This window comes from Polypterus senegalus, chromosome 4 (genome assembly GCF_016835505.1).
Source record: "Polypterus senegalus isolate Bchr_013 chromosome 4, ASM1683550v1, whole genome shotgun sequence".
Taxonomy (NCBI): domain Eukaryota; kingdom Metazoa; phylum Chordata; class Cladistia; order Polypteriformes; family Polypteridae; genus Polypterus; species Polypterus senegalus.
In genome coordinates, this window is record NC_053157.1 from 24,158,117 (window position 1) to 24,182,327 (window position 24,211).

At 39.7% G+C, this 24,211-nt stretch overlaps 1 protein-coding gene across 2 annotated transcripts; it reads left to right on the forward strand.

Annotated features, from left to right (window-relative positions):
* Nucleotides 1-9,461: 9,461 nt before the first annotated feature.
* On the forward strand, nt 9,462-23,953 carry LOC120528557 (granzyme K-like). 2 transcript variants are annotated; one of them, XM_039752735.1, is made up of 5 exons: nt 9,462-9,531; nt 9,608-9,740; nt 18,476-18,620; nt 22,818-23,081; nt 23,707-23,953. In XM_039752735.1, the coding sequence occupies exons 1-5, from the start codon at nt 9,471-9,473 to the stop codon at nt 23,725-23,727; spliced, it is 624 nt and encodes a 207-aa protein (XP_039608669.1). In that variant the 5' UTR covers nt 9,462-9,470; the 3' UTR covers nt 23,728-23,953. The 2 variants fall into 2 exon arrangements, with proteins under 2 accessions (XP_039608669.1, XP_039608670.1); XM_039752736.1 differs by lacking the exon at nt 23,707-23,953 and adding an exon at nt 23,478-23,627.
* The last annotated feature ends 258 nt before the right edge of the window (nt 23,954-24,211 follow it).

Below are 24,211 nucleotides of genomic sequence, written 5' to 3' on the forward strand. Positions count from 1 at the left end.
GGCCATTTTGGTGGCGTAACGGTACCAACTGTTGACTGGTAATCAAAGCTTCACGGGTTTGACCACGGACAACTCTGTTTTGAGAAGTTTGCTGCTCTTATTCTTACTATTTTAGAATAAAACCATACATTTTATATGAGTCTGTAACAGCCAGTGTAAATATATACTTGTAAAGGTTAGCTTTGTTTTTTATTCTCTCAGTCACATACACGACCCCTGATCTGACACTGCTGTTTTCACATAAAGACGCGCTATAACAGAGGTGAACTCAGATGATGACAATGGTTCTACATCGGAGAAAAAATGCACGTCGCACTTTTGCACTCCATGTACTTTGTATATGTACACGGGAAGCTCTGCAGTCTACTTGTGACTTTATGCTGTAGGAAAATAAGTAAATAAATCAGGGTAAATAGGTAAATAACATTCGATCTGGCTCTTATATACAAAGTACAGCGACGGCAGCTTCCACTTTCAGCTATATACTCTCCAGTCCAGATCTAAATACTAGCGTGGAGAGTCGCTGGTCGAGAGGTGCGAAGGGATTTAAGGTGGGACGGATCTACGAGTTTTTTCGTAGGCTTTGGTAATTCTAGTGTTAATAGGACCTGTTTGTTGACAGCCACCTTGACTCCATAAGAAAGTAAGAAAAAATTCCCCCAAAAAAGAAAAAACTCCTGTAGAGAAAAAAATAGAAGAAATCTTGGGAAGGACAATTCAGAGAGAGACCCCATTTCAGGTAGGTTGGGCATGCAATGGTGTCAAAAATGGTGATAAATACAACCCACAAAGCGGAACAGAAATATATCTCATCCCAGAGCTAGATGGACAAACTATCATTGCCATCTCAGAAGTACAAAACAACTATGCACACTATACAGAATAGATTATACCACTCACTAAATACACAACTATAACATTTGAGGATGTAAATTTGTTCAAATACATCAAAAACAAAAAAATGAATTAACAAAACTGGAAAACAACACTATCTGTCCAACAGCTAATTGTTGAACCACAGATTATAGAAAAGGAGTCGTCATACAAGCCAGACACAGTCATAGTCCTGGAGACTTCGGCCAACAAACCGCCTCCCCTGATTGGCTAATCAACAGTTGAGTCAGTGCTGGGCCAGCCAATCAGATAAAAGGATCTTCCTACCTGATGATTCCAGTTCTCCTTTATCTGAGATGACTTTTCCATAGGCAGGCAAACAACTTGGACAAAGAGCAGTGGCACAAAGTGCCATGTGAGCATACCGTGAAGACCAGTTTATTTATTTTTGTTACTTCTTTCTCACATAGCTTCCTTATCTTTATACCACTACCACCCATTTTTGTACCAAAACAAGTATCAGATCTACACCTTTCACTGACTGAAATCAAATGTGATCAACAGCCTATGCATAGGTGTTTAGACTTTATATTAAATACATTTTTAGTTTTATTTTCACCCCATTCATTTAAAGTATGCTGCACAAGCTATAGATGGGGTGATCAAGTCCAAACCTGGAGTTCAGCAGTGACTGCAGGTTTTGTTCCAACGCAATTACTTAAAAAGAATCCAGCTGATGCTGCTGAGTCAATTCTTGCTTTTAATTTTGATTTATTTGCTTGTTAAGATTCCCAACACCTCATTGCTTCTTTTAGTCTTAAACAAGTGTATTTTTAATGCTTTTTGTTATCACATATAGCTGCCAATTAACAATAAGATTCAAGTGACAAAAGAAGTTGCAAATAACCATTTTGGTACCATTTACACCTGTGTGTTTTCATTACGAAGTATCCATTTTAATAGAATATTGCTAAATTAGAGAAAATGAAAGATAAAGAATTGCTAATCTGCTCTGTGGCACTCCAGCCACCATAAAAAAAAACTCACACTGGTTCCATTCCATCTGAACTAGTGTGGTGCTCAGGTGTCACCCATCGCACTCGGGTCCTAACCTGGGATCCTGAGTTGATTTGTCATGTGGTGGGTGCAGCAATGTGCTCTATCAGCATGTGCTCCTGACCTCTCTCTCTGGGTCACAGAACATTTGAATGATATCCTCTTAAAGGACCATGAAATTAAATTAGTTCTGTAAATGGAAAATGACTTGTGTGGGCACAAAAACTTCTAGCCACCGCAGCCCTCCAGAATTTAGCATGAATGCCCTTGGCTATAGAAATCAAAACTGGTCACTATATCAGTCCATGAAAGTTGGCATGATATGTGAAAGTTTCAAGGGCAGGCTAACTGCTTCCATTTCATCAGATGTCCCAAGTGATTTGTAGAATACTTTGTCTTAACTTGAAACTGTCACTGCATTCCATTTACCTCGGAGGTTGGGTGTCAGAGCTGTGAAAGACATCACACCCGAGCTAACCACGTTCCAGTAAAACATTCCCGAAAACTAACATGGACGCCAAGAAAACCTTTGTTGTGCTTGCTCCATCTAGCATTTGATAACAACTCATTACGCTGTATTTTACCTACCCAAGCACCAATGCAACTCTGATGGAAGTTGGGATAGTACTGTGTGTACAACTGATTTAATGGGACACAAACAGACTGAAGTGCTAATAAACAGTATAATACTACAGCTTCCACTAAAGTCTGCCATGTACATCGCCATTTTGGATTGACATCATGATTTGAAGTCAAACAAACTTGGACTTGACAGACTAGTCCTGAGTTTTGGAGTTGGAAATTCCCATTTCCTACTTCAAATGGAACATGTCGTTAGCAGTATAATTTAAACTAATAAAAATGATTTCTAGGTGATTGTGCAGATATTGTTCGTGGAAATGAGGTTCAAGGTCATTCAAGACCCTATATGGTTTATCTCAACACTATGATGGATTAAACCAGAATGGGTATTGACAGCAGCACACAGTGAGTGAGTACTGCCATTTGTTATGAGTTTGATGACGTGGGGACCCAGTTTTAGGTGATCACTAACAGGAAATTGCTAGAAAAAATTTTTTTTAAGTATTTAGTCATTGCTTGATTGCCACGTGAAGACACGTCTACTGGTAAATGAATATATATCATGAAGGGTGAACAAACAAAACAAAACAAAACCAAGTAATCCATCGAACGGATTGGATGGATTTCTAAATAAAGCAACACTAAAATATTCTCATTTACTTAAATTGTACAATCATACTGATAACAAATATATCATTACCGTGTTATATGTTCACGTGTGGCTTCACTTGCTCTTCATTGTGAGTAAAACTGAAGCATTATTGTAGTGAGAAATAAGAAAAAGGTAAAAAGAATGGAAAAAGACAAAGACAGCTTGTGACGATGTGGGTTCTGGCTCCACACTCCCATCTGATTTTTGGAAGTACTTGAACCCAACACCGTTGATAACGTAACGAGTGAGCTAGTCAGTGAAGGCAATAAACATCTAAGCAAGGGGATGGTTGAAAGTGCAACAGTGCATTTATTTAAAACTGTCCATCAAAACAGGTGTTCACATAAATAAAGTGCAGTTCATTAAAAAAGAGTCAATAAATAAATAATCCAATAAAACATGTGGATGTTAAAACCAATAGAAAAAACAATCCTTTAAAACGAGAGGTAAAATGTTTAAGGAAGCAGTCTTTAAAAACAACAAGAACAAACCCGGTGCCTTCTTTTAAAACTAGCGTCCCTCTTGCTTCACCCATCAGGGCCACACAACAAGGGAGACGCTCACTCTGCAGCTGACCTTCTCTATGCCTCTGCTACTGCCAGTCGCCTTCCCGATCCTTGGGAATCCCATAATGGCCAAGGCTCTCACATTAGGGACACTGCGTCCCAAGTCCCGACTCCCGCTACCGACTACGGAGAGTCCTGCACCTTCCCGGTCACTCCTGCCCTGCAACAAACTTCTGCGGGCGTGACCACAACCACTTCTCCCAGGTGTTGGCCAAACACCGCGAGCGTTTGCTCGCCTCCTTCCTGCTGCACCGATTTGCTCGCGCTCTTTCTCCTTTCTCTCCTTCCTGCTTCCTGCTTCCTGCTTCCTGCTTCCTGCTTCCAACCTCCATTTCCCCTCTCTCGTTCCTTTCTCAATTCCCCCACAACCGACTCGCGCTTCTTTTAAAATGACGAGGGCCACAGCAGCTGCAGCGTTAGCCATGGGACAATCACGAATGTGGGCAGTTCCTCACCTGTGCACTAGGTGAGAAATGCCCACACCCTATGGATCGCCCCGCGGCTCGCTATGGCCTAATGACTCCTTGCTAAGCTGCGAGCGCGTCGATTATTTATTTAAAAATGGCCTTTACTCAGTGAGCTGTGGACCCGCTATACCACACAGCTGTGAATTTTGGAGGCATGTCATCCTAACACCATGCATGTTAAGACCTGAGCAGCGCTGCATTGTAATGTAAGTGAATGACAAAGATAAATAAATATATATGTACTCTCTTGAAAAGTTAATCTGATTAGGCAGAATTTAAAATGGTGTTGATAAGCATCTTTTAGAAATAATTCAGAATTTAAAAGAAATGCTACAGTGTAATAAATTAGTCTGTACATTGTCTTCTGTCTATTTATTTTCTAAAACCACTTTGTCCCATTTTTGAACTGAAAGCCAAACGTCATCCTGAAAACATCAAGCAAAAAGCTGAACTGGGCACCAGTCTATTACAGGGCACACTCACTCCAGTGCTTAGAAAGCAAGACTCACACACATTAAGTTACACTGAGCCAATTCAGAGTCAGCAATCAGTCTTAACAGCACATCTTGGGATGTGCGGGTAAAACCGCAGGGCTTCATGGGAGATGGAGTGCTCCACAGCCCTGTTGGAATCCGAGGTGGCCACCAGGAGGCGCTACAGGGGTTCCTGGGCCCGTCTGGGCCGTAGTTCAGCCGAACCCGGAAGTGCAATCGCAGGCAGGTGGTCAGGCACCTGAAGCACTTCCAGGTGAACTATAAAAGGGGCCAGCAGCCACCACTCCAGGAGCCTGAGTCGGAAGGAGATTGCTTGCCAGGAGGCGTCGTGGTGCGAAGAGTATTGTGTGGTTTTCTTTGGTTGGCGCTTCTGTGTACTGCCAGTGGGACATGGAGAAGACGTGCCCCACAGGTGAAGAAAAATAAAAGTTTATTTACTTTTATACATGCCCCCGGTGTTAGTCTGTGTCGGGTTGGCCACCTATATAGCACCTTTGTTACAACGTACAGAGAAAGAGAATGAAAACTAGGAATGCTCAGGTCAAGTGGATTCACTGCACATTATCGTGTAGTGCGCCGTTACTGGTCATTCATATTTAAAGATTTCTTTCCCTGATTGTGTGTTTCATTAATTGCTTCAGTGCAGCGGCTCTTAAATGTACTAATCTGAAGACTCAAATAAGAAAATCGAAACCATACTGGGAATCAAGAAGAGGATTATTACCTTAACTAGACATTAAGCCCGTTACAATAACGGGCGCTAGAACAGTATTGCATAAACATTATTAGGAACAGTCTATATTAAATGGCAAGGGACCTTGACCTCATTCTGTTTGTTGTCTTAATTTTTTGTTAAAAATATTTTTGCAAGAAGCCTAAAGTAAAATAATATTAAAAATAAAATAGAAACGTATATGACAATACAGTAAGTATAATTAATATTACCTTAGTGTAAAACTTTATAACAATCTGTAATACACAATATCTGAAGAAGATATTTAGGAAAATGTTTTTATTTTTTTACCTCAGGAAATTTTTCAATAAAATTTCATTATAGACAACATTTTTTGTAAACACTCTTGTTCAGGACCATCTACAACGTTGACAACAACATCTGTAAAACTTCTAACTCTTGATAATGCAACATATAACTGACCGTGGCTGAATACTGGTTCTGGCAAGTAAATGGCAACTTTTTCTAAGGTTTGCCCTTGAGCTTTATTAATTGTTATGGCAAAGGCTAATGTAACTGGAAATTGTTGCCTTCTTATGGTAAAGGGTAATTTAGTAGAGGATAGAGCCAAATCAATACGGGGATTTTCTGACACTCATTTTCTTTTTAACAATCAATCTATTTGCTCGTATTTTTCTTTGTCTTTCAGCCTTTCCTTTTGTTGATGTTTACTTGCTGAGCTGACTGTTCTTCCAGGAGATGTTGCTTATATACGATTTGATTGGCTGTGTCTTTTGTCCTACTTGACTTGACTTGTCCTTTTTTTTGGGGTGGCATGTTGTTAGTAGATGGTTAGTTAGTAAACATGCACGGGGCAGTACGTGTGGCATCTCCCCAGCAATGGATTTTATGTGCGCGGCCGCGACTACCCAATCAGCACTCTCCCCAGCAATGCTGTCCTTTATTTGCTTATCTTGCGCGGCCGCGGCTACGCCATTCACTGTGTGCCCAGCTTCCAGTGTGTGTGCGTCCACGATGCCGGTCGTGCGTTTTGCACCAAGCCTCGCGCATGCGCACTTCACCAAAAGACACACACACACACACGGACACCTGGACGCACACAGAGGTTTTATTAAAGAGGATGGCAGCAGAGCCATTCATAGTGAAATTACTATGATAAACACAGTGGAAGGTTTGGTTTCTGTTCAAGCATATTTCTCACATGAATTTTACTAAAAGAGGAAGGTGGAGGGAAAATACATTCTTAATACAACAATAATTAACATTAAAAAAGGGGAGAAGATTTCTGAGGTAAATCTTTGCCAGTGAGAATGCTCAGTGTAAGTTTTAGGAGAAGTCCCTTCATCTCAATGAGAATGAGATGATTTTTGAAAGGACGGTATAAATGGTCACTTAATGTACTTGCTTGACTTATGGCGCCAGATTAGGAATAAAGTAGACAAAGAAATAATAAATTAATGCATCCTGTGATGGAGGAGTCATCATGTTGTATTTATATAAAAGGCAGAATAAGGGTTCTAATTCGGACTTTTTATTTTTATTTTGTTGTATGTTTGTGGTGTAGCAGAAGGAAGGCTTATCTGTCCCCTGTACTGCTGACATCAGCTTTACTCAGAGGGAGGAAAACAGATTAAAACATTTTTTCTGTGATCACTTTAGTTTTGTGTACCAGTAGGATTGAGCTTATCACATCAGTGTATCATACTTCAAATGTATTTTTGTAACACTTTTGCACAGCTACCTTATCTTTATATCACTATCGCCCACTGTTACGCCAAGACTGGTATCAGATCTACACTTTTCCACGATTAAAATCAAACATGATCAACAGCCTATGCATAGGTGCCCACACTTCAAGCACATTTTTCCTTTTATTTTCACTCCATTTTAGGAGCACTTTTAAGTACGTTGCACAAGCTATAGATGGGGTGATCAAATTCAGTCCCAAGATGGCTGCAGTGACTGCGGGTTTATATTCCAACCCAATTATTTAATTAGAATGCAATTATTGCTGCTGAATCAATGATTGCTCAAGCAACATTATTGCATTTCCTTTTAGTTCATTCACTTGATAAGATTTCCAACGCCTCATTGCTTCTTTTAGTCTTGAGCAGCTGCATTCAGTTTTTAATGCTTCTTGTTTTCTTATACAATTAACAATAAGATTCAAATAACACAGGAGACTGCAGATCTCAGACCTCTGTGTGTTCATCAAGGGATATCCATTAATAAAATATTTGGAAAGAAATGGAGGAGAAAAAGTAATAGTCTAAGAATTGCTAATCTGCTCTGCGTCACAAAATACTTGAATGAGATCATCATTAAGGAAAAACAAGCCATTTAATTAAATCAGTTCTGTTAATGGCAAAGACAAGCTTTCTAATTAAGCATTTGGGTTGGCACAAACTCCTCCAGTTTTCTTTATTTTATTTTTTTCTACATAAATCATACAACTTACCTCTTTTAAGTCAGTGGGTAACTGATGTTATATACTATTTGAAATTGGAAAAAATCTAATTCTGTCTTAGAGGATCTGTGCAAAACCTTTTTAAAACCTGACAGGATCTAATCAATAAGTATTTAATAAGCATTGAAATTGGGGAAAAGGGTTTTCTTTACCCGTTTTTTTCCTACTCTTTACAGTTTTACTCTGGCTGTTGGCCTAGCTCTCTTTCTCATGGGTGGGGTGGATTTGAACTTGTAAAGTTTGGCTTGCTTGTATGGAATGTTACTTGCTTTTAATAAATTCAATAAAATATAAAAAAAAAACACATTTTACACGTTTGGTCAATTTTGCTTGTTCTGATGGGAGACAAAGCATGGAAAAAAAACCAAAACACATTGCTGGGTAAAATAAAGCTTCAAAAACAGAGAAAAATGTGAAAATTCAGTATATTCCTTTCTAGGGCATATATAAACATTATGAAAAATATTTTATGGTATATATCAGGGGCCTCAATGGCTGCAGGTTTTTGTTCTAACCCGGTTGCTTAATTAGAAAGTAATTCTTACCAATAATAAATTAATTTCATGGCTTGTTGTTGCTTTAACTCTGCCATGTCAGCTCATTCTCATATCCTAGATTCTCTTCCCCTTTTAAAGGATATCATCCAAATGATTTAAAGGCTAAAATGGAGGAGTAATTCTCAGTCCTTCATTTTTTTCTCTTCACTTTCCTTCCATGTATTTAATTAAACCCAATAGTACATAATAAATACACAATAAGTGTAAATGGTAACAAGCTAAATGGAGAAATGTTGGTCTCTTTTGTCATTTGCATGTTATTCCTAAATAGGAGCCATTAAAAACCAAGACTACAGCTGTTTAAGACTATAATAAGCGATAAAGGTTCAAAATCTTAACAAGCGAGACAACTAAAGTGAAGCAGAAGTCTTACTTGAGCAATAAGTGCTTCTTATTAAGCAATTGGGTTCAAATAAAAACCTGCAGCCACTGCGGCCCTCCAGAACCGTGATTGAGGACCCCTGGTATGATGGGGAGCACATACAAATAAAGTTGATTGCCTTGTGTACATCGTATAATGACATTCTTACTTCCATGTCATCCCAGAAAAGTTGACAAAAATACTTATATTTAAATATATTAATGTGTGCACACACATACATACACACACACACACAGAGTTATAGAAATCTTCAAAAAGCGAGATCTGCAGACATGGGTGTCCTGTGTCTCATGCATACTTAGTTCCTGCTTTATACCAAAAAGTAGAAGGACAAGCTGGGACCTCTCAGTTCTGTTCAGGACAAAGCAAGCTTCTAACATGCATGGATGAAATGAAGGAGCACATATGAAGACTACATCCAAAAATGTCCTCAAAATAGGTATAAAGAAAAAGCAAGATGGTACTTTTTAAACTAAGAAATATACCCATTTTGCACCACTTCCTTTAGATTTTCTGATGTATTGTATGGTCTGCCTAAACCGCAACATAGACTGATAAATATGGTGGTAAATTAAACCAATTAAGGTGAAATATTTACTCAATCTTGTACTAATCACAATGGTCATCTTGGCTGTCAGGTAATCAGCTGAAAGCTATCAGAACATCTTTTTTAGTAATAAAGGTCAGCCAAGTCAGTGCAACCAGCAGAAGCAAACACAATGAAGCAGTGGGTGAGGTGCCCTCTTTTAGTTATAGTCTTCTTGTTGATGACTTATGAGAGTAAGTTTTATGATTTTAAACATTTTAGTTTAGTAATATTTACAATGTGACTTAAACTGATAAAAATTATATCTAGGTAATTGTGCAGAAATTGTTGGTGGAAGTGAGGTTCCAAGTCATTCAAGACCCTACAAGGCTTATCTCAGCACTGTGTGTGGTGGTGCTCTGATTACACCAAATTGGGTGTTGACAGCAGCGCACTGTAATATGTGAGTACTGCCATCTTGTGTGATTTTTGGAAGTGGGGTACATATTTGGAGATTGTTAACAAGATATTTCCAGGAAAAAAAATTATATTTGGTGATTGCTAAGTGAAGACACATTCACTGGGAGGGATAAAGAAAGGGTGTAATTAGATACTTTATTAATCCCAAGCGGAAATTCACATAATCCAGCAGCAGTATACTAATACAAAGAAACAATATTAAATTAAATAGTAATAAAAATGAAAAAAATTAAAATAAAATTAATGTTAGCATTTACTCCCCCGGGTGAAATTGAAGAGTCGCATAGTGTGGGGGAGGAACGATCTCCTCAGTCTGTCAGTGGAGCAGGACAGTGACAAGTCTGTCACTGAAGCTACTCCTCTGCCTGGAAATGACACTGTTAAGTGGATGCAGTGGATTATTCATGATTGACAGGAGTTTGCTTAGTGCCCGTTGCTCTGCCACAGATGTTAAAACAGTCCAACTTTACTCCTACAATAGAGCCTGCCTTCTTAACAAGTTTGTCCAGGCGTGAGGCGTCTTTCATCTTTATGCTGCCACCCCAGCACACCACCGCGTAGAAGAGGGCACTCGCCACAACCGTCTGGTAGAACATCTGCAGCATCTTACTGCAGATGTTGAAGGATGCCAACCTTCTCAGAAAGTATAGTCTGCTCTGACCTTTCTTACATAGAGCATCAGTATTGGCAGTCCAGTCCAATTTGTCATCCAGCTGCACTCCCAGATATTTAAGGTCTGCACCCTCTGCACACAGTCACCTCTGATGATCACAGGGTCCATGAGGGGCCTAGGCCTCCTAAAATCCACCACCAGCTCCTTGGTCTTGCTGGTGTTAAGGTGTAAGTGGTTTGAGTCGCACCATTTAACAAAGTCCTTGATTAGTTTCCTGTACTCCTCCTCCTGCCCACTCCTGATGCAGCCCACAATAGCAGTGTCATCAGCGAACTTTTGCACGTGGCAGGACTCGAGTCATATTGGAAGTCTGATGTATATAGATTGAACAGGACCGGAGAAAGTACAGTCCCCTGTGGCGCCCCTGTATTGCTGCACACAATGTCAGACCTGCAGTTCCCAAGACGCACATATTGAGGTCTGTCTGTAAGATAGTCTCACACCTGGTGCATGGTGTGACTACTACTATCTCAGTCAGCTTGTCTCTAAGGAGCAGAGGTTGGATGGTGTTGAAGGTGCTAGAGAAGTCCAAAAACATAATTCTTACAGCACCACTGCCTCTGTCCAGGTGGGAGAGGGATCGGTGAAGCATATAGATGATGGCATCCTCTGCTCCCACCTTCTCCTGGTATGCAAACTGCAGAGGGTCGAGGGCGTGGCAGACCTGTGGCCTCAGGTGGTGAAGCAGCAGCCGCTCCATGGTCTTCATCAGATGTGACGTCAGAGCAACAGGCCGGAAGTCATTCAGCTCACTAGGACGTGATACCTTTGGGACAGGAGTGATACAAGATGTTTTCCAAAGCCTTGGGACTCTCCCCTGTTCCAGGCTCAGGTTGAAGATGTGCTGTAGAGGACTCCCCAGTTCCAATGCACAGGCCTTCAGCAATCGTGGCGATACACCATCTGGACCCGCTGCTTTGCTGGCACAAAGTCTTTTCAGCTCTCTGCTCACCTGGGCTGCTGTAATTGTGGGTGGGGATGTCTCACCTATGCTGGTATCAGCAGAAGGATGGTTGGAGGATGCAGTACTCAGAGGTGAGAGTGGGTTACTGTGATCAAACCTATTAAAGAAGTTGTTCATTTGGTTTGCTTTCTCCACGTCTGTCTCGATGGCGGCACCCGCTTCGAGCTGCAGCCAGTGATAATCTTCAGCCCATCCCACACTTCCTTCATGCTGTTGTTCTGCAACTTCTGCTCCAGCTTTCTCCTGTACTGCTCTTTCGCCACCCTGAGCTGGACTCAGAGTTCCTTCTGCACACACTTGAGCTCATGCTTATCACCACCTTTAAAAGCCCTTTTCTTCTGGTTCAAAAGGCCCTTGATGTCACTTGTAATCCATGGCTTGTTGTTAGCATAGCAGCATACTGTTCTTACTGGAACTACAATGTCCATACAGAAGTTGATGTAATCAGTTGTGCATTCAACAGCCTCTTCAATGTTCTCACTATGTGACCCAAGCAATATATCCCAGTCTGTAGTTCCAAAGCAGTCTCTCAGAGCCTGCTCTGTCTCAGGGGACCACTTCCTGAATGAGCGTGTAGTTGTAGGTAGCGCCCTCACTCTTGGTTTGTATTGAGGCTGAAGCAGAACCTACAAGCGCAGGCAGCAGGGTGGCGCTGTATGCGTCTTTAACGTTTGCATACAGTAGGTCGATAGTCCCGTTTATCCAATATCCATTATAAAGTGTGAATATAAAACATGTATGGATTTCTAAATATATTTTGCAATGCTAGTATAGTCTCATGTACTTAAATTGTATAGATGAAAATATTTAATTACCATTTTGCATTCTGTTGTGCCATTTCACTTGTTCATTGTGAGTAGACCTGGTGAAAAAAGTCTAAGGAATGGGCAAGAAGATTGCAACAAAGACAACTGTGAATTTTTAATTTTTATTTATTTTCCAAGATTTGGTAGTCTTACCTCAGTAGTCCAGTCAGTCTTTTTTTTTTTTTTTCCAACCTGCTATATCCTAACACAGGGTCACAGGGGTCTGCTGCAGCCAATCCCAGCCAGCACAGGCAGGCAAATCCCAGGCAGGGTGCCAGCCCACCGCAGCACCACAGTTTTGTTAAGTTCTAAGAAGTGCTGTATGTAATGTCTCTGAATATTGGAGAAAAATTGCATGTACTGTGGTCATGAGAGGTACAGCAGCTGGACTGGAGGAATGGGGGCACCAACTGGTTTACACCATTTAACAACACCTAATGTATTGAATAAAAATGATGCACAATAGTGCAGTAATGGAACATAAACTGCCCATGGCAGGGAATTTTGACCAGATTAGGTCTGGTTTGGTGCTCCTTCTCTCATGAGCTTGGGTACAGAATGAGATGCCACTGTCTGTGAGCCTCTCACTTTTATAATCCTTTGACTGGGAGTGGAGTCAATTGCCCTCATTGGGTGTCTTCTCCTGGCTTCATGAAGAGAGAGATGATACTGGCAGCAATAGCACTCCCTCTTGTCCCGGGATGTAACTGCTTACACAAGATACACATATACGACGGTACTCTCTTAAAAAGTTTAGCTCCCAAAGGTGATTGGGTTGAGTTTTAAAAAGGTATTAAGGCAACATTTAGAAAATTCTGTATTATACAGTGTTAATTTCTGTACTACATCTACCCATTAATGTTCCAAAACTGCTTGTCCCATTTTTAGAACTGCGAGCCAAAGGTTATCCTGCAGCATCAACTTTCTTGGACTTCTGATGCTTAATGATTGGGTGACTCGCCTGGAACGATGCTTCGGTGTGTCTGCCTTTGCTTTTGAATTCAGCCGAGTGAAAAATGACGGCTGTCCGATTTAACTGCGATTTTAGTTCCCTTTCCTTTCTCAGATCGCTTTTTCGGAAGGAAGTCAGTTTTGTAGTTATGAACAGTTCGAAAGTGCCTTTCCACATTTTCCTTCTTTGGAATAGTAATGATAGATTGATAGATCAGACAAACGCACTTCGATTGTGATATTGTGAAAAAAAAAATCCTCTCCAATTCCACATGTCCAGCTCCCCCTACGAATTTTTTTTTTTTTTTTCCCATACACCTACTTTAGTCGATTACAAATGGATGGAAGGCTAACTAGATCACTTAGATAGCCGGAATTCTGCAGTAACTTGCACGTTTGATTGTGCGTGCGGGATGACCCGTGTGTTCGAAGAAAAGAGATCTCAGACTGACTGCCCTGTATGTCAATCAAGTGGCAAATGCTATAAGTAGGATATACGATGGACTACTTTCGGCTGCTCCTGTTGGGGGTCGCCACAGCGGATCATCTTCTTCCATATCTTTCTGTCCTCTGCATCTTGATGTGTTACACCCATCACCTGCATGTCCTCTCTTACTACGCTAACATCTTAAAAAAAATTGTTTGAATGCAATGCGATACCTGCACTACCTTTCCGATCTATCGGTTGATCGCGATCGATGTATTGGGCACCCCTGCTGTACATAATGTTAGAGACAACACTGCTAATGTACAGAATTGACATTCTCGTAACACAATATGCATCTTTACCAAGTAAGGAAACAAAATTGTTTTAACTGGATTAAAAATATGTCTGTATAGTGAAAACTATATCTTGAGTATAGCTCTTCAGAAACTAATTTTTGAAAGTGAGACAACCAAACATTGTCACATTAGTCTCTTTGAAGACTAAGTGTGGAGATAGACTTGTAGATGAGTTGCAATTTGGAAAGGTTGTTTGGCAATGAAGCAAACAGTGTCTTGCACAATTAGTTAGCAGCATCTCTACTGAGCAGGTACACTTATATATATATTTTTTTTTTTTACTCTTGCAGCTGAAAATAATTCACTGCCTTAGCAAGGTTTTTGAATATTTAAATTTCTCTCTCCCCACATTTCTACACAACCTTCAGAAAATATGGAGAGCCCCTTCACTTTTTCAAATTTCATGTTGCAGGCTTGTGCTAAATTTATTTACATTTTTTTCTCTCTACTCCTAAGCACTCAATACTTAAAAATGAAAAAGAAAAGTAGGATTTTAAAGTTTTGCAAATTTATCAAACTGCAGTATTATTCAGTATTCAGACCCTTTACTTGGTACTTATTTGAAACCCCTTTCGTAGTGATTAAAACCTCAAGTCTTCTAAGGCTTGACATGACAAGATGTACACACCTGGATTTTGGGATTCTGACATTCTTTTCTGCAGATCATACTATCAGACAGTGATTGATTGATAGATAGATGGATAGATAATTTATTAATCCCAAGGGGAGGAAGAATATCAATTGACAGCTATTTGATCTCTCAAATGGTCAAGGGTGGACCACTTGAGAAGTCACAGAACTGACCCTAAGCCACTCCTGGGTTGTCTTTTGCTTTGTGAGGTTAAGAGTACTCTGGAGCAAGTTATTCATTAAGAATATCTTTGTACTTTTTCTGTGTTCATCTGTTCAACTCTGTCCAGTTTCCCGGTCCCTGCTGCTGGAAAAACAACCAGAGAGTATGCTGCTACCATCATGCTTCACTGTTGAAATAGTAGTCTGCAGATGATGAATGGGGCCTGCTTTCCTCCACAAGTGAAATCGAATCATTTAAATTTTGGGTTTCGTCATCCAAGAGAATCTTGTCTCTTTTTTTTTTTTTTTTAAGTGACTTTTTTCACAGGCTCCAAGTAGGCTTTCATGTGTCATGCAGCCACTCTGCCATAAAGCTCCCGTTGGTGGAATGTTGCACTGGTAGTTGTCCTTCTGGAAGTCCCCATCACCACGCAGGTTATTCGTCACCTCTCTTACCAAGGTTCTTCTCTTTCTCCTCTACCAACCCCCCAAATGTTTCAGTTAGGCAAGACGGCCAATTCTAGGAAGAGTCCTGGGGCCTCATGTATAAACGGTGCGTATGCACAGTTATGTTGCGTAAGAACTTTTCCACGTTCAAATCGCGATGTATAAAACCTACACTTGGCGTAAAGCCACGCACTTTTCCACGGTACCTCATACCTTGTCGTACGCAAGTTCTCCGCTCGGTTTTGCAGACTGGCGGCACCCTGCGTCAAAGCAATGCTACTGTTCCTGTGTGGTTACTCTATTTTCCTGACGCAGCTTAATAAATACACTGAAACTAACCGCATATTGTTTGTTAGTGTAACACATCTGATTGTAATTAACTCGTAACAATATAATGGTCCAGGGAACAGCCATAGTATTCTAAATACCATAACTGCTTTAGCGTTGTTACACTCACTGCACCTTCTTTTTCTTCTTTCAGCTGCTCCCGTTAGGAGTTGCCACAGCGGATCATCTTTTTCCATATTACTCTCACTGCAGCACTCAGAGTATTTATATCACTGTATCTGAGTGTGAATCGCAGCAGCTGATCGGAAAGAGAATTATCGGTATACAGCTTCAAGTACACGCTGTCTCAGCCACGGCAAAACGTTTCAAAGCCTATCTTGTACGGACCTCATGGTTCAGAAACAGTTTCATCCCAAGAACTAGAAACGCACTCAATCAATTGCTCCTTGAACTGTTTGTACTTATAAGTACAATCGCCCCACTGTAAACTTGCACTACAGTTATAATATCGCACAACCTGAGCCACTTTATAAAGCGCGTTTTTACATATGATGACGACGATATCATTTTTAAGGTGAAATGCAGCAAAATGTTTATTATACAGATAACTTTAACTTCATTTAAATCTATATTCTTCACTGGGAGTGTCGTGAAGGATAGAATAATTAAACGTGTACTACGAAGATATTTCAACGTTCCTCAAACGTTTTGAAGAATCGGCGCTCCCCAAATCTGATTGGGTATTTGGGGAAAGAAAAGCAAGGACTGCAGTGGCGGCTACGCCAATATATATTGAATATAAAAGGGAAAATAACACAGCTAAAAACACGGCGACAAATTTCTGCAAAACTTAAATGCTTGTGTCATGAGCACAAGGCGGCTATGAAGTATCTGCAACGGACGTGGCCATCCACCGTGCATAAGCTACTTTACTGACATTGGTGGGCGAAGGAGCCACCGATTCTTCCTCTGCCCAGTGCCACCACAAGCCTAGAGCCGCCCCGAGTACTGCTGCAATAAACTATTTCATCAAAGGTCGTACACAATCACTGCGCCGTGAAAGCCATGTTTAATAACGTGCTTTATCTCCTATCATAAAAATATCATGTATGCATCTCAGTATTTTCGGTTCAGAGAGCTGTAATATCACAAATGTAATGGATTCTGTGTCCAGTTGGAGGAAGAGAGCCGGTTTAAGAAGCAAGTAGTAATTCACACACACGGAGCACATAGAAGATCAAATACAAAACCAAGCATTTAACATGCTACTTTAATTACGATGTGATTTGAGAAACTAGTTAATTAAACGATTTTAAGATGAAGTTTATGATGTTCTACTTTAATGACAAAATAAACTACGTGATTAAAGTGGAAATGTCGAGATTGAAGTTGACATTTCGTGCTTTTTCCTCACTGTGTGCCTTTTTTCTCTGTACCCTAATAAGCTTTCATATGACACTCAGACAGTGGGCTTACAACTCGGCTTTTCACGGCGACTTTGATATGTGACTTTTTTATTTCTGGCACTGCGATATTTTATTTTTTTTTTGTGAACATGAGCTTTCAAGTTTCTCCAACACGCTATGTCTCTCTATCAACTTCCTTTTATTGATTATACCACGGTTTATTTGAACAAATAGTATGATTTTTTCCTTTGCCTCCACTTGGTACTCGCTGAAATTCTTATATTCCCCTGTGCTTTTCCCATTGTCTTTTCACAGAAGGCTGAGCTGAAGGGCGATTTATATTCATTTGCATATTCAAAGAGGCGTAATTCTGGGAGGAGTTGGGGCATTACATAAAGCGCATGCACGAGTGTTACTTTTCACGCTGATCGGGATTTATGTAGCAGAAGAACGTGGAAGTTGGAGTATGCACAGATTCCTGCATCTGGATTTTTCTGTGCGTAAGCACATCTCGGCTTTTGTGCTTATTCCATGTTATAGTGCGAGTTCTACGCATGGCGTTGTACATGAGGCCCCTGGTTATTCCAAATTAATTTAATATAAGGACTTTGGAGGCCACTGTGATCTTGGGAACCTTAAATGCTGCAAAAATCTTTGTAGCCTGCCCCCAGTTTGTGCCTCGAGACAATCCCATCAATAAGCTTTGCAGGCAATTCCTTTATCCTCATGGCTTAGTCCCACATTTGCCAATGTGTATCGGAGTGAAACCTTTAATAGACCACGGTCTGCCTTTCCTTATCTTGTCCAATCAATTGACTTGACCACATGTGGACTTTGAACAAGTTGTAGAAACCTCAATAGAGTCCCTCATGGCAAAGGATCTGAATTCCTGTGTCCATGTCGTATTTCAGTTTTTTATTTTTAATCATTCTGGTTTAGTGTTTATGGGGGGAGGGGGGATTTGAGTGATTTAGCAACATAGCAAAATGGAAAAAAGTGAAGGAGTCTGAATACTTCCTGAAGGAACACTATTGGTTTTTTGTTTCGTTTTTTTTGTCTATTGCGTACTCTGGAACTTCTTGCTGTTCTTGTCTAATGACAATGTAAGTCTTGGTAAATTTTAAGATTTGACGTACATGATTTTTTTTCCTATGGCTCCCTTGGTACAGCTTGGTGGGGCACAATCAATGAAATTGGAGTATATGTGATTCCTCCCTGTGGTGGACTGGCATCTGTCCATGGTTAGTTCCTACTTTATGTTAATTCTTCTCCTGGGTTAGGCTATATTCTTGGTGCTCCTTAATGAAATAAGTGAAGTATTAAAATTGATGGATGGATGAAATCGTTAAATGTCTGCACAAATAAGAATGTTGCCACATATTCACTAAAAAGGCTCAAAGAATTTTAGGTTATGTGGTTATAGAAAGGCAATAAGTCATTTAGTTCAGAGTATTTTCAATTAATGTATTTGTTCACTTAAAGATTACAATTTAAGGAAGTGAGTCTTAGAACTCCACTGACAAAGAAACAAATCGCTGTATTTTCAAGTGAAGAGTAAGTCATTAATTTACCTGTTTTTATACATTGTTTCCATTTTCTACATTTAAGAAAGAAGAAGAATATTGAAGTGACCCTGGGAGCTCATTCGCTAATTGAAAATGAAGCAATGAAACAGACATTTCAAGTGAAGACTGTGGTTGTTCATCCTGATTATAATTCCTCAACACTGTTGAATGATCTCATGCTCCTTGAGGTGAGTATTCACTTTGACCCTGATTTGGATGTAAGCTGGAAGGAAAACCAACAGTTTCACATTGATCTTTTGAGCTCTTCAATCTTAATGGGGACTTGAAGACAGCAGAAAACTGGATAGGCCTCATCCTAGTTTCAGACAAATCCTAGGTGTAAATATGCTTGCATAAAATACAAACTGAAGAACCATTCAGTCCGTCAATCCATCAGACATTGTGTTTCAAAACATTCTATCAAGCGGAACACTTGAGCTGTTTCATAAGAGAGTCACATCTAATGTATAGTTCCTCACATACAGTATATTAAGACGATCGAGACCCAGTGTGTTTAGAATAGCATTCAAGAATGTTTGCTACAATTCTAAAACATTTTGACCCACTTTCTTGGAAAAGAGAATTACATATTTTCCTAATTTAAGATAGCGTAGGATATCATTGTCACACTGAGTTACAGATGGTGGGTTTGGATTCTTCTAGTTAAGCAAAGTGGATCTTTGTGTAAGCAATACCATGCAGGGTATCGAAACATTTAACTTGATGATGATTAATCGTCTGGTGTTAATCCAACCATTGCTTTTAGAAGACTGGCCCTTTGAGAGCTATGCAAATATATTAAACTAGACTGACTAATGTATTCAAGCAACACATGACCTAGTGTGGTGGGTATTTAGATGTCCTTGTTCATGATTTGGATGCTTTTTAGTCATTTGTAAATGAGGTATTTGTATATGTATGTGATGTACAACATGATGCATGATTTGCATAGAATGAAAAATGTTTTTTTTTTATGAATTGCTGAATTCAATTTTGTATCTTCAATTGTACTTCAGGATAACTGTTCTAGTTTCCTAAGAACATCTATGTGTTAACAACATTAATGAAATATTATATATGTTTCCTGAAGAATACTAATTTTTAACTATATAACAAATAGCTGGTGTTAGTTAAGGGGTAAAGATTGATGGATACATGACGGATATCAAGGAGGTTGTTTTTAGGGAACATTCTAAGTTGTATACAGTGGATTAATTAAATATTCAGACCCCTTCACTTTCTGCACACTTTGGATTTATTTCAATGGCTCTATTTTCCAAATTGTGTCCACCAGTTTTCTGCTTGATAAAGGTTTTTCAGATTTTATAAAATCAAAAAATGAAATCTAATGTTCAGTATCTTTGCTATGGCACATCAAATTGTGGTTTCGTACATCCTGCTTGCTTTAATTATTCATGTCTCTAGAACTTGATTGGTGTCCAACTGTGGCAAACTGAATTGATTGGACATCATTTGGAAAGGCACACCCCTGTGTTTAAAAGGTCCCACAATTCACACAATGTCAAGACAAACACAACCATGCCATCCAATGACCTCACTGTAGACCTTGGTCCACAAATTACGGTGAGGCATAGATCATAAGAGGATCAAACAATTTTTTTCTAAAGACTTTGAGTGTAGCCAGGAGGACTGTTGCCTCCGTTGTGATATGAAAAAAGTGTGGAACTAGCGGCACTCTTCCTTGAGTTGGTAGTACAGCCTAAATGAGCAAAAAAGGCTTTGGTCAGGGACGTGACGTCAAGTCCCCAGCTGAGATGATGGTGCTTGCAACAGGTTCTCCCATCGCGGCAGCATTTCAATCGGTTGTTTCTTGTATCTAGACGAAATGTATTCTTGGGTGGAATTTTGTCAAACTGCATTCATAAGATACTGAGAGCCTGAGTGTGGGGGAGATTCTAGTGTGACGAGACAAAACTGAATTCTGGGCAGAATTCCAAACACTGTCGGGAGATCACCAGGCCATGCTCCTCGCCTGCCTAATACCATTCCTACACTGAAGTGGTGGCACCATCATGCTATGGCGGTGCCTTGAAGGATAAATATAGCAACACCGTTTTGGAAGATGTGGGGAGTGTGCTCCAGAGTGCACATAACCTCGGATTGAGGCAACAATTTAACTTTCCGTCCAAAAATGACCTGGGGTCTCCTTAGTAAAACATTGCGTAGATTTGAGCATTAAATTGTGCTTATCCCAAAAAAGGGGGTGGGGAATGCATACGCCAATTAAAAATTAGCTTATGAAACCTGGGATTTGGACATTTCTACACCGTTTACTCTTAATAAATCGCAATAATCTTGTACATATGAATTTGCCGTTAACCTCATCCAGGTTACCCTGAAACAACCATATATGGACTATGCTAATAAATCTCATTAATATGCAATACTGAAGCATCAAGTCCTATGCTGAGCTCCTCAACTGAGCACTGAAGAGCATGTGTGGCATTGTAGACACACTACTGTACTCTGCGTCCTGGGGACCGGGGAAAGATGTAAGGTACCAGTGTTTGAGCAGGTGCCCACTATCGGTGACTATGTAATGACATGATTGCTGTTACCATGAATAATATAGGCCATTTGAAAAACTGAGGATTTAGCCAGTTACTTTACCAAAAAGCCGAGCACAACGCCATTACCAACATGTCTGTTAAAGCTGCTTTGCCTCCGAATAAATTAATCGTAGGCTGATGCAGGCCACCAAGCCATATTTGTCAGTCTCATCTTGGTATCACATTGAATTATTGGAATGTAATTGCTTACAGTTCAAACCGCTTCAATCTTGCCTGATGCCCTTCTCACAATGAGTGCAATAAAGTGCTTTGATGCGTTATCTTTATATATTCGCAAAAATATCTTGCTTTTTATGTATGTACACCCACACCATCCATAAACTGTGTAGCACCTCATCTGTCGGTTAATGGCTTTCAGCATAGCAGACATTCTGGAGTGAAGCTTGACGGAGAGATTATTGTCTTCCAGTTCCTGCAGAAGTGACAATATGTGGCTGATATAAACTGCTGCATATTTGCAATGAGGAACTTTTGGTTTTTCATCATTGTTCCCCTTTAAAGGGAACTAAAACAGTCTATACATCACACTCCTCACTTTTAAGGTTTAAAAGGTTTGTTACATCATATCACCTAGCAGTTATAATAATGTGTTGAATTGTTGTTCACATGAGTTAGCAGTTAGCTGGTTTGGCTCAATTTCCCTACTATATGAACAGTGTTGTTTTTCCAAAATGTTGCAAACGAAAGTTCTGCCGTCAAAGGTTTTTCTTTTCTAAATTCCAATTCTTGCATGGAAAGTTGCATGCATACATTTCTGTCTGTCTTGTTGTACATACACAAGTTTGATTAAATCTGACCCCTGAAGCATACAGCCAAGGCAATGCTGGGATGGCTTCAGGACATGGGTCTGACCATTCTTGAGTGGCCCAGCCAAAGCCCACACTGAACCACCATAGATCTGTGGAGAGCTAAAGATGGCAGTTTATAGACTTTTTTTTTTTTTTTCCCCATCCAGTCTAAAGGAGCTTGAGAGCATCTTTCAGGAAGAATGGGATAAACTGCACAAACCCAGGTGTGCAAAGCTTTTAGGGACTACCCAAAATTCCACTTCTGTGGAATATTCCTTTAAATCTCACACATAAATTCTTTAATCAAATCTATACTCTATTTCTTTCTTTCTCCATTACAGAATTGAACCCTTAAACCAGCACATGACAGTCCAACACAAGGAACACTTGTTCCACTACCTACAGTTTCTCCCATTGGGCCAGTATTGGGGTCCATAGTTACAATGATATGGAGAGAGCGCAGAATTGGCTAAACCCTCAGTTTTTCAGCAATCGGACATTGAGAGCAAATGTTTAGCCTGCATTGAGAAAATGTTAGTTTTTATTACGAGGGACTTTCAAAAAGTTTCCATACTTTTTATATTCTCGTTGGAAACGGTGAAGGTGGGAGGAAAAGTGTATGAGAGTGTCATGACTGGGATAATTGCTTCGCTAATGAAGGTGACTTTGTAGAAAAGTGATTATAATTTGAAATTCTTAAAGTTAAAAGTGCTGAAACTTTTTCAATGTCCCTCATACACAAAATGGAATGACAAACTGTATCAAATCAATTCATTTATGTATAGCACTCTTCAATGAGTACTTGTACAAATTTACAGCTGTACTGCAATATCAGAAGTAGCTAAACCATACATCTACTCACGTGAACACACCAATTACGTTATTACAGCCTATTGAAGTATTATCTTTTCATAAACATAAGGAACTTTATGGATGTTAGATATCCAAATGAGGATAGGAAGGATGGTCTCCTTTTTATAACTGCTCTAATATCCTTCCTTTACAGCTAGGAAGACCTGCAGAACTCAATCAATATGTCAGTCTTCTTGATCTGCCTAATTCCGGAGAGGATGTCAGGCCTGGAACCAAGTGTACTGTTGCGGGATGGGGAAAGATCTCCTTCAATGGACAGACCTCTAACACGCTCCAGGAAGTCAGTGTTACAGTTATAGACAGAGAGCTATGCAGTAACTTCAAATACTATAAAGGACGAATAACAAAAAATATGCTTTGTGCTGGCGATGAGAAGGGAGGCAAAGACTCCTGTAGGGTAAGTGATTTCATAAATTATACAATAAAATAGTTTTCCATTCCTTTTAGTCTAGCATCAGAATAACCTTTTTATTTGTAAATATAAAGTTCAGTCCTCTGAATGTTCACTATTTTTAATCCTAATTGTGACATGGACTGAAATCTTCTCAAGGCCTTTTTTGCCTTATGCCCATGATAAGCTCTTGAATGTCTACAGCCCCAAATTTAGGTTGAAGAGAATATGTAAAGGGCTAGCCTCTCCTACAGTATTGGATTCTCTTTTCCCCCAAATTGGATCCACAAAAGGAATGGATGTGTTTGTAGCTATAGATAAAGAAGCAGTAAACTCAAAATATATATTAGAATATTCAAAATCTGTTTTCAAAGTTTAAGGAAATTATTTTATTTAATCCAGGGAGATTCTGGTGGCCCACTGATATGCAATAATGTCTACAGAGGAATTGTTTCATTTGGTTATAAATGTGGGCTGCCTAACAAGCCGGGAGTGTACACCATGCTCACAACTGAATACCTGGAATGGATTCAGAGCAGAATATCAGCCTAGTCGGGAGATGGCTACGTTGACTTTTATTTTAGTGTTGTGGGGTTTATTTATTTATTTTTTTTTTTTGTCTCTTCTGCAGTCAACAAGAGTCGCAGACTGAATGGCTACTTGGTTTAAATACACTTATTCTCTATATTAACATCCTTCTGTCAAATTTACTTTATTCAAAAAGACACTTTTTTTACATTATGGATGAACTACCTTTTTTCTGTATATCTTATTAAATGTAATACTATGTTGCATAAAAATGATTACTAATGGCACCCTGAAAATGAGGGCAAAAATGGAGAGGGGAAAGGTGTGATACAAAGTTTAACAGATTAAAATGGGACTTTGCCTACAGTCTGACAGTCCATTTCCACATAACCTTCCTTGCTATTCTGATAGCATGTCTGTTTGCATGAAACAACTCTGGGGTTGGTCTTCAAGCCAACTTTGAAATGTGGCCCTCTTATTCTTCAAAGAAATTTATTACAATACAATTTTTGTATAGCCCAAAATCGCACAAGGAGTGCTACAATGCACTCTCTAAAAAGACAAAAAACTGCCAAAAACCCTTGAGTGGGAGAAAAAATAGAAGAAAC

Bases quoted from the DNA above. Each gene is read 5' to 3' on its own strand.
- LOC120528557 (XM_039752736.1), top strand. From the start codon at position 9,471: ATGAAGCAGTGGGTGAGGTGCCCTCTTTTAGTTATAGTCTTCTTGTTG. The intron at 9,532-9,607 runs GTAAGTTTTATG...AATTATATCTAG, and splicing joins CTTGTTGATGACTTATGAGA to GTAATTGTGCAGAAATTGTT. The intron at 9,741-18,475 runs GTGAGTACTGCC...TCTACATTTAAG, and splicing joins ACAGCAGCGCACTGTAATAT to AAAGAAGAAGAATATTGAAG.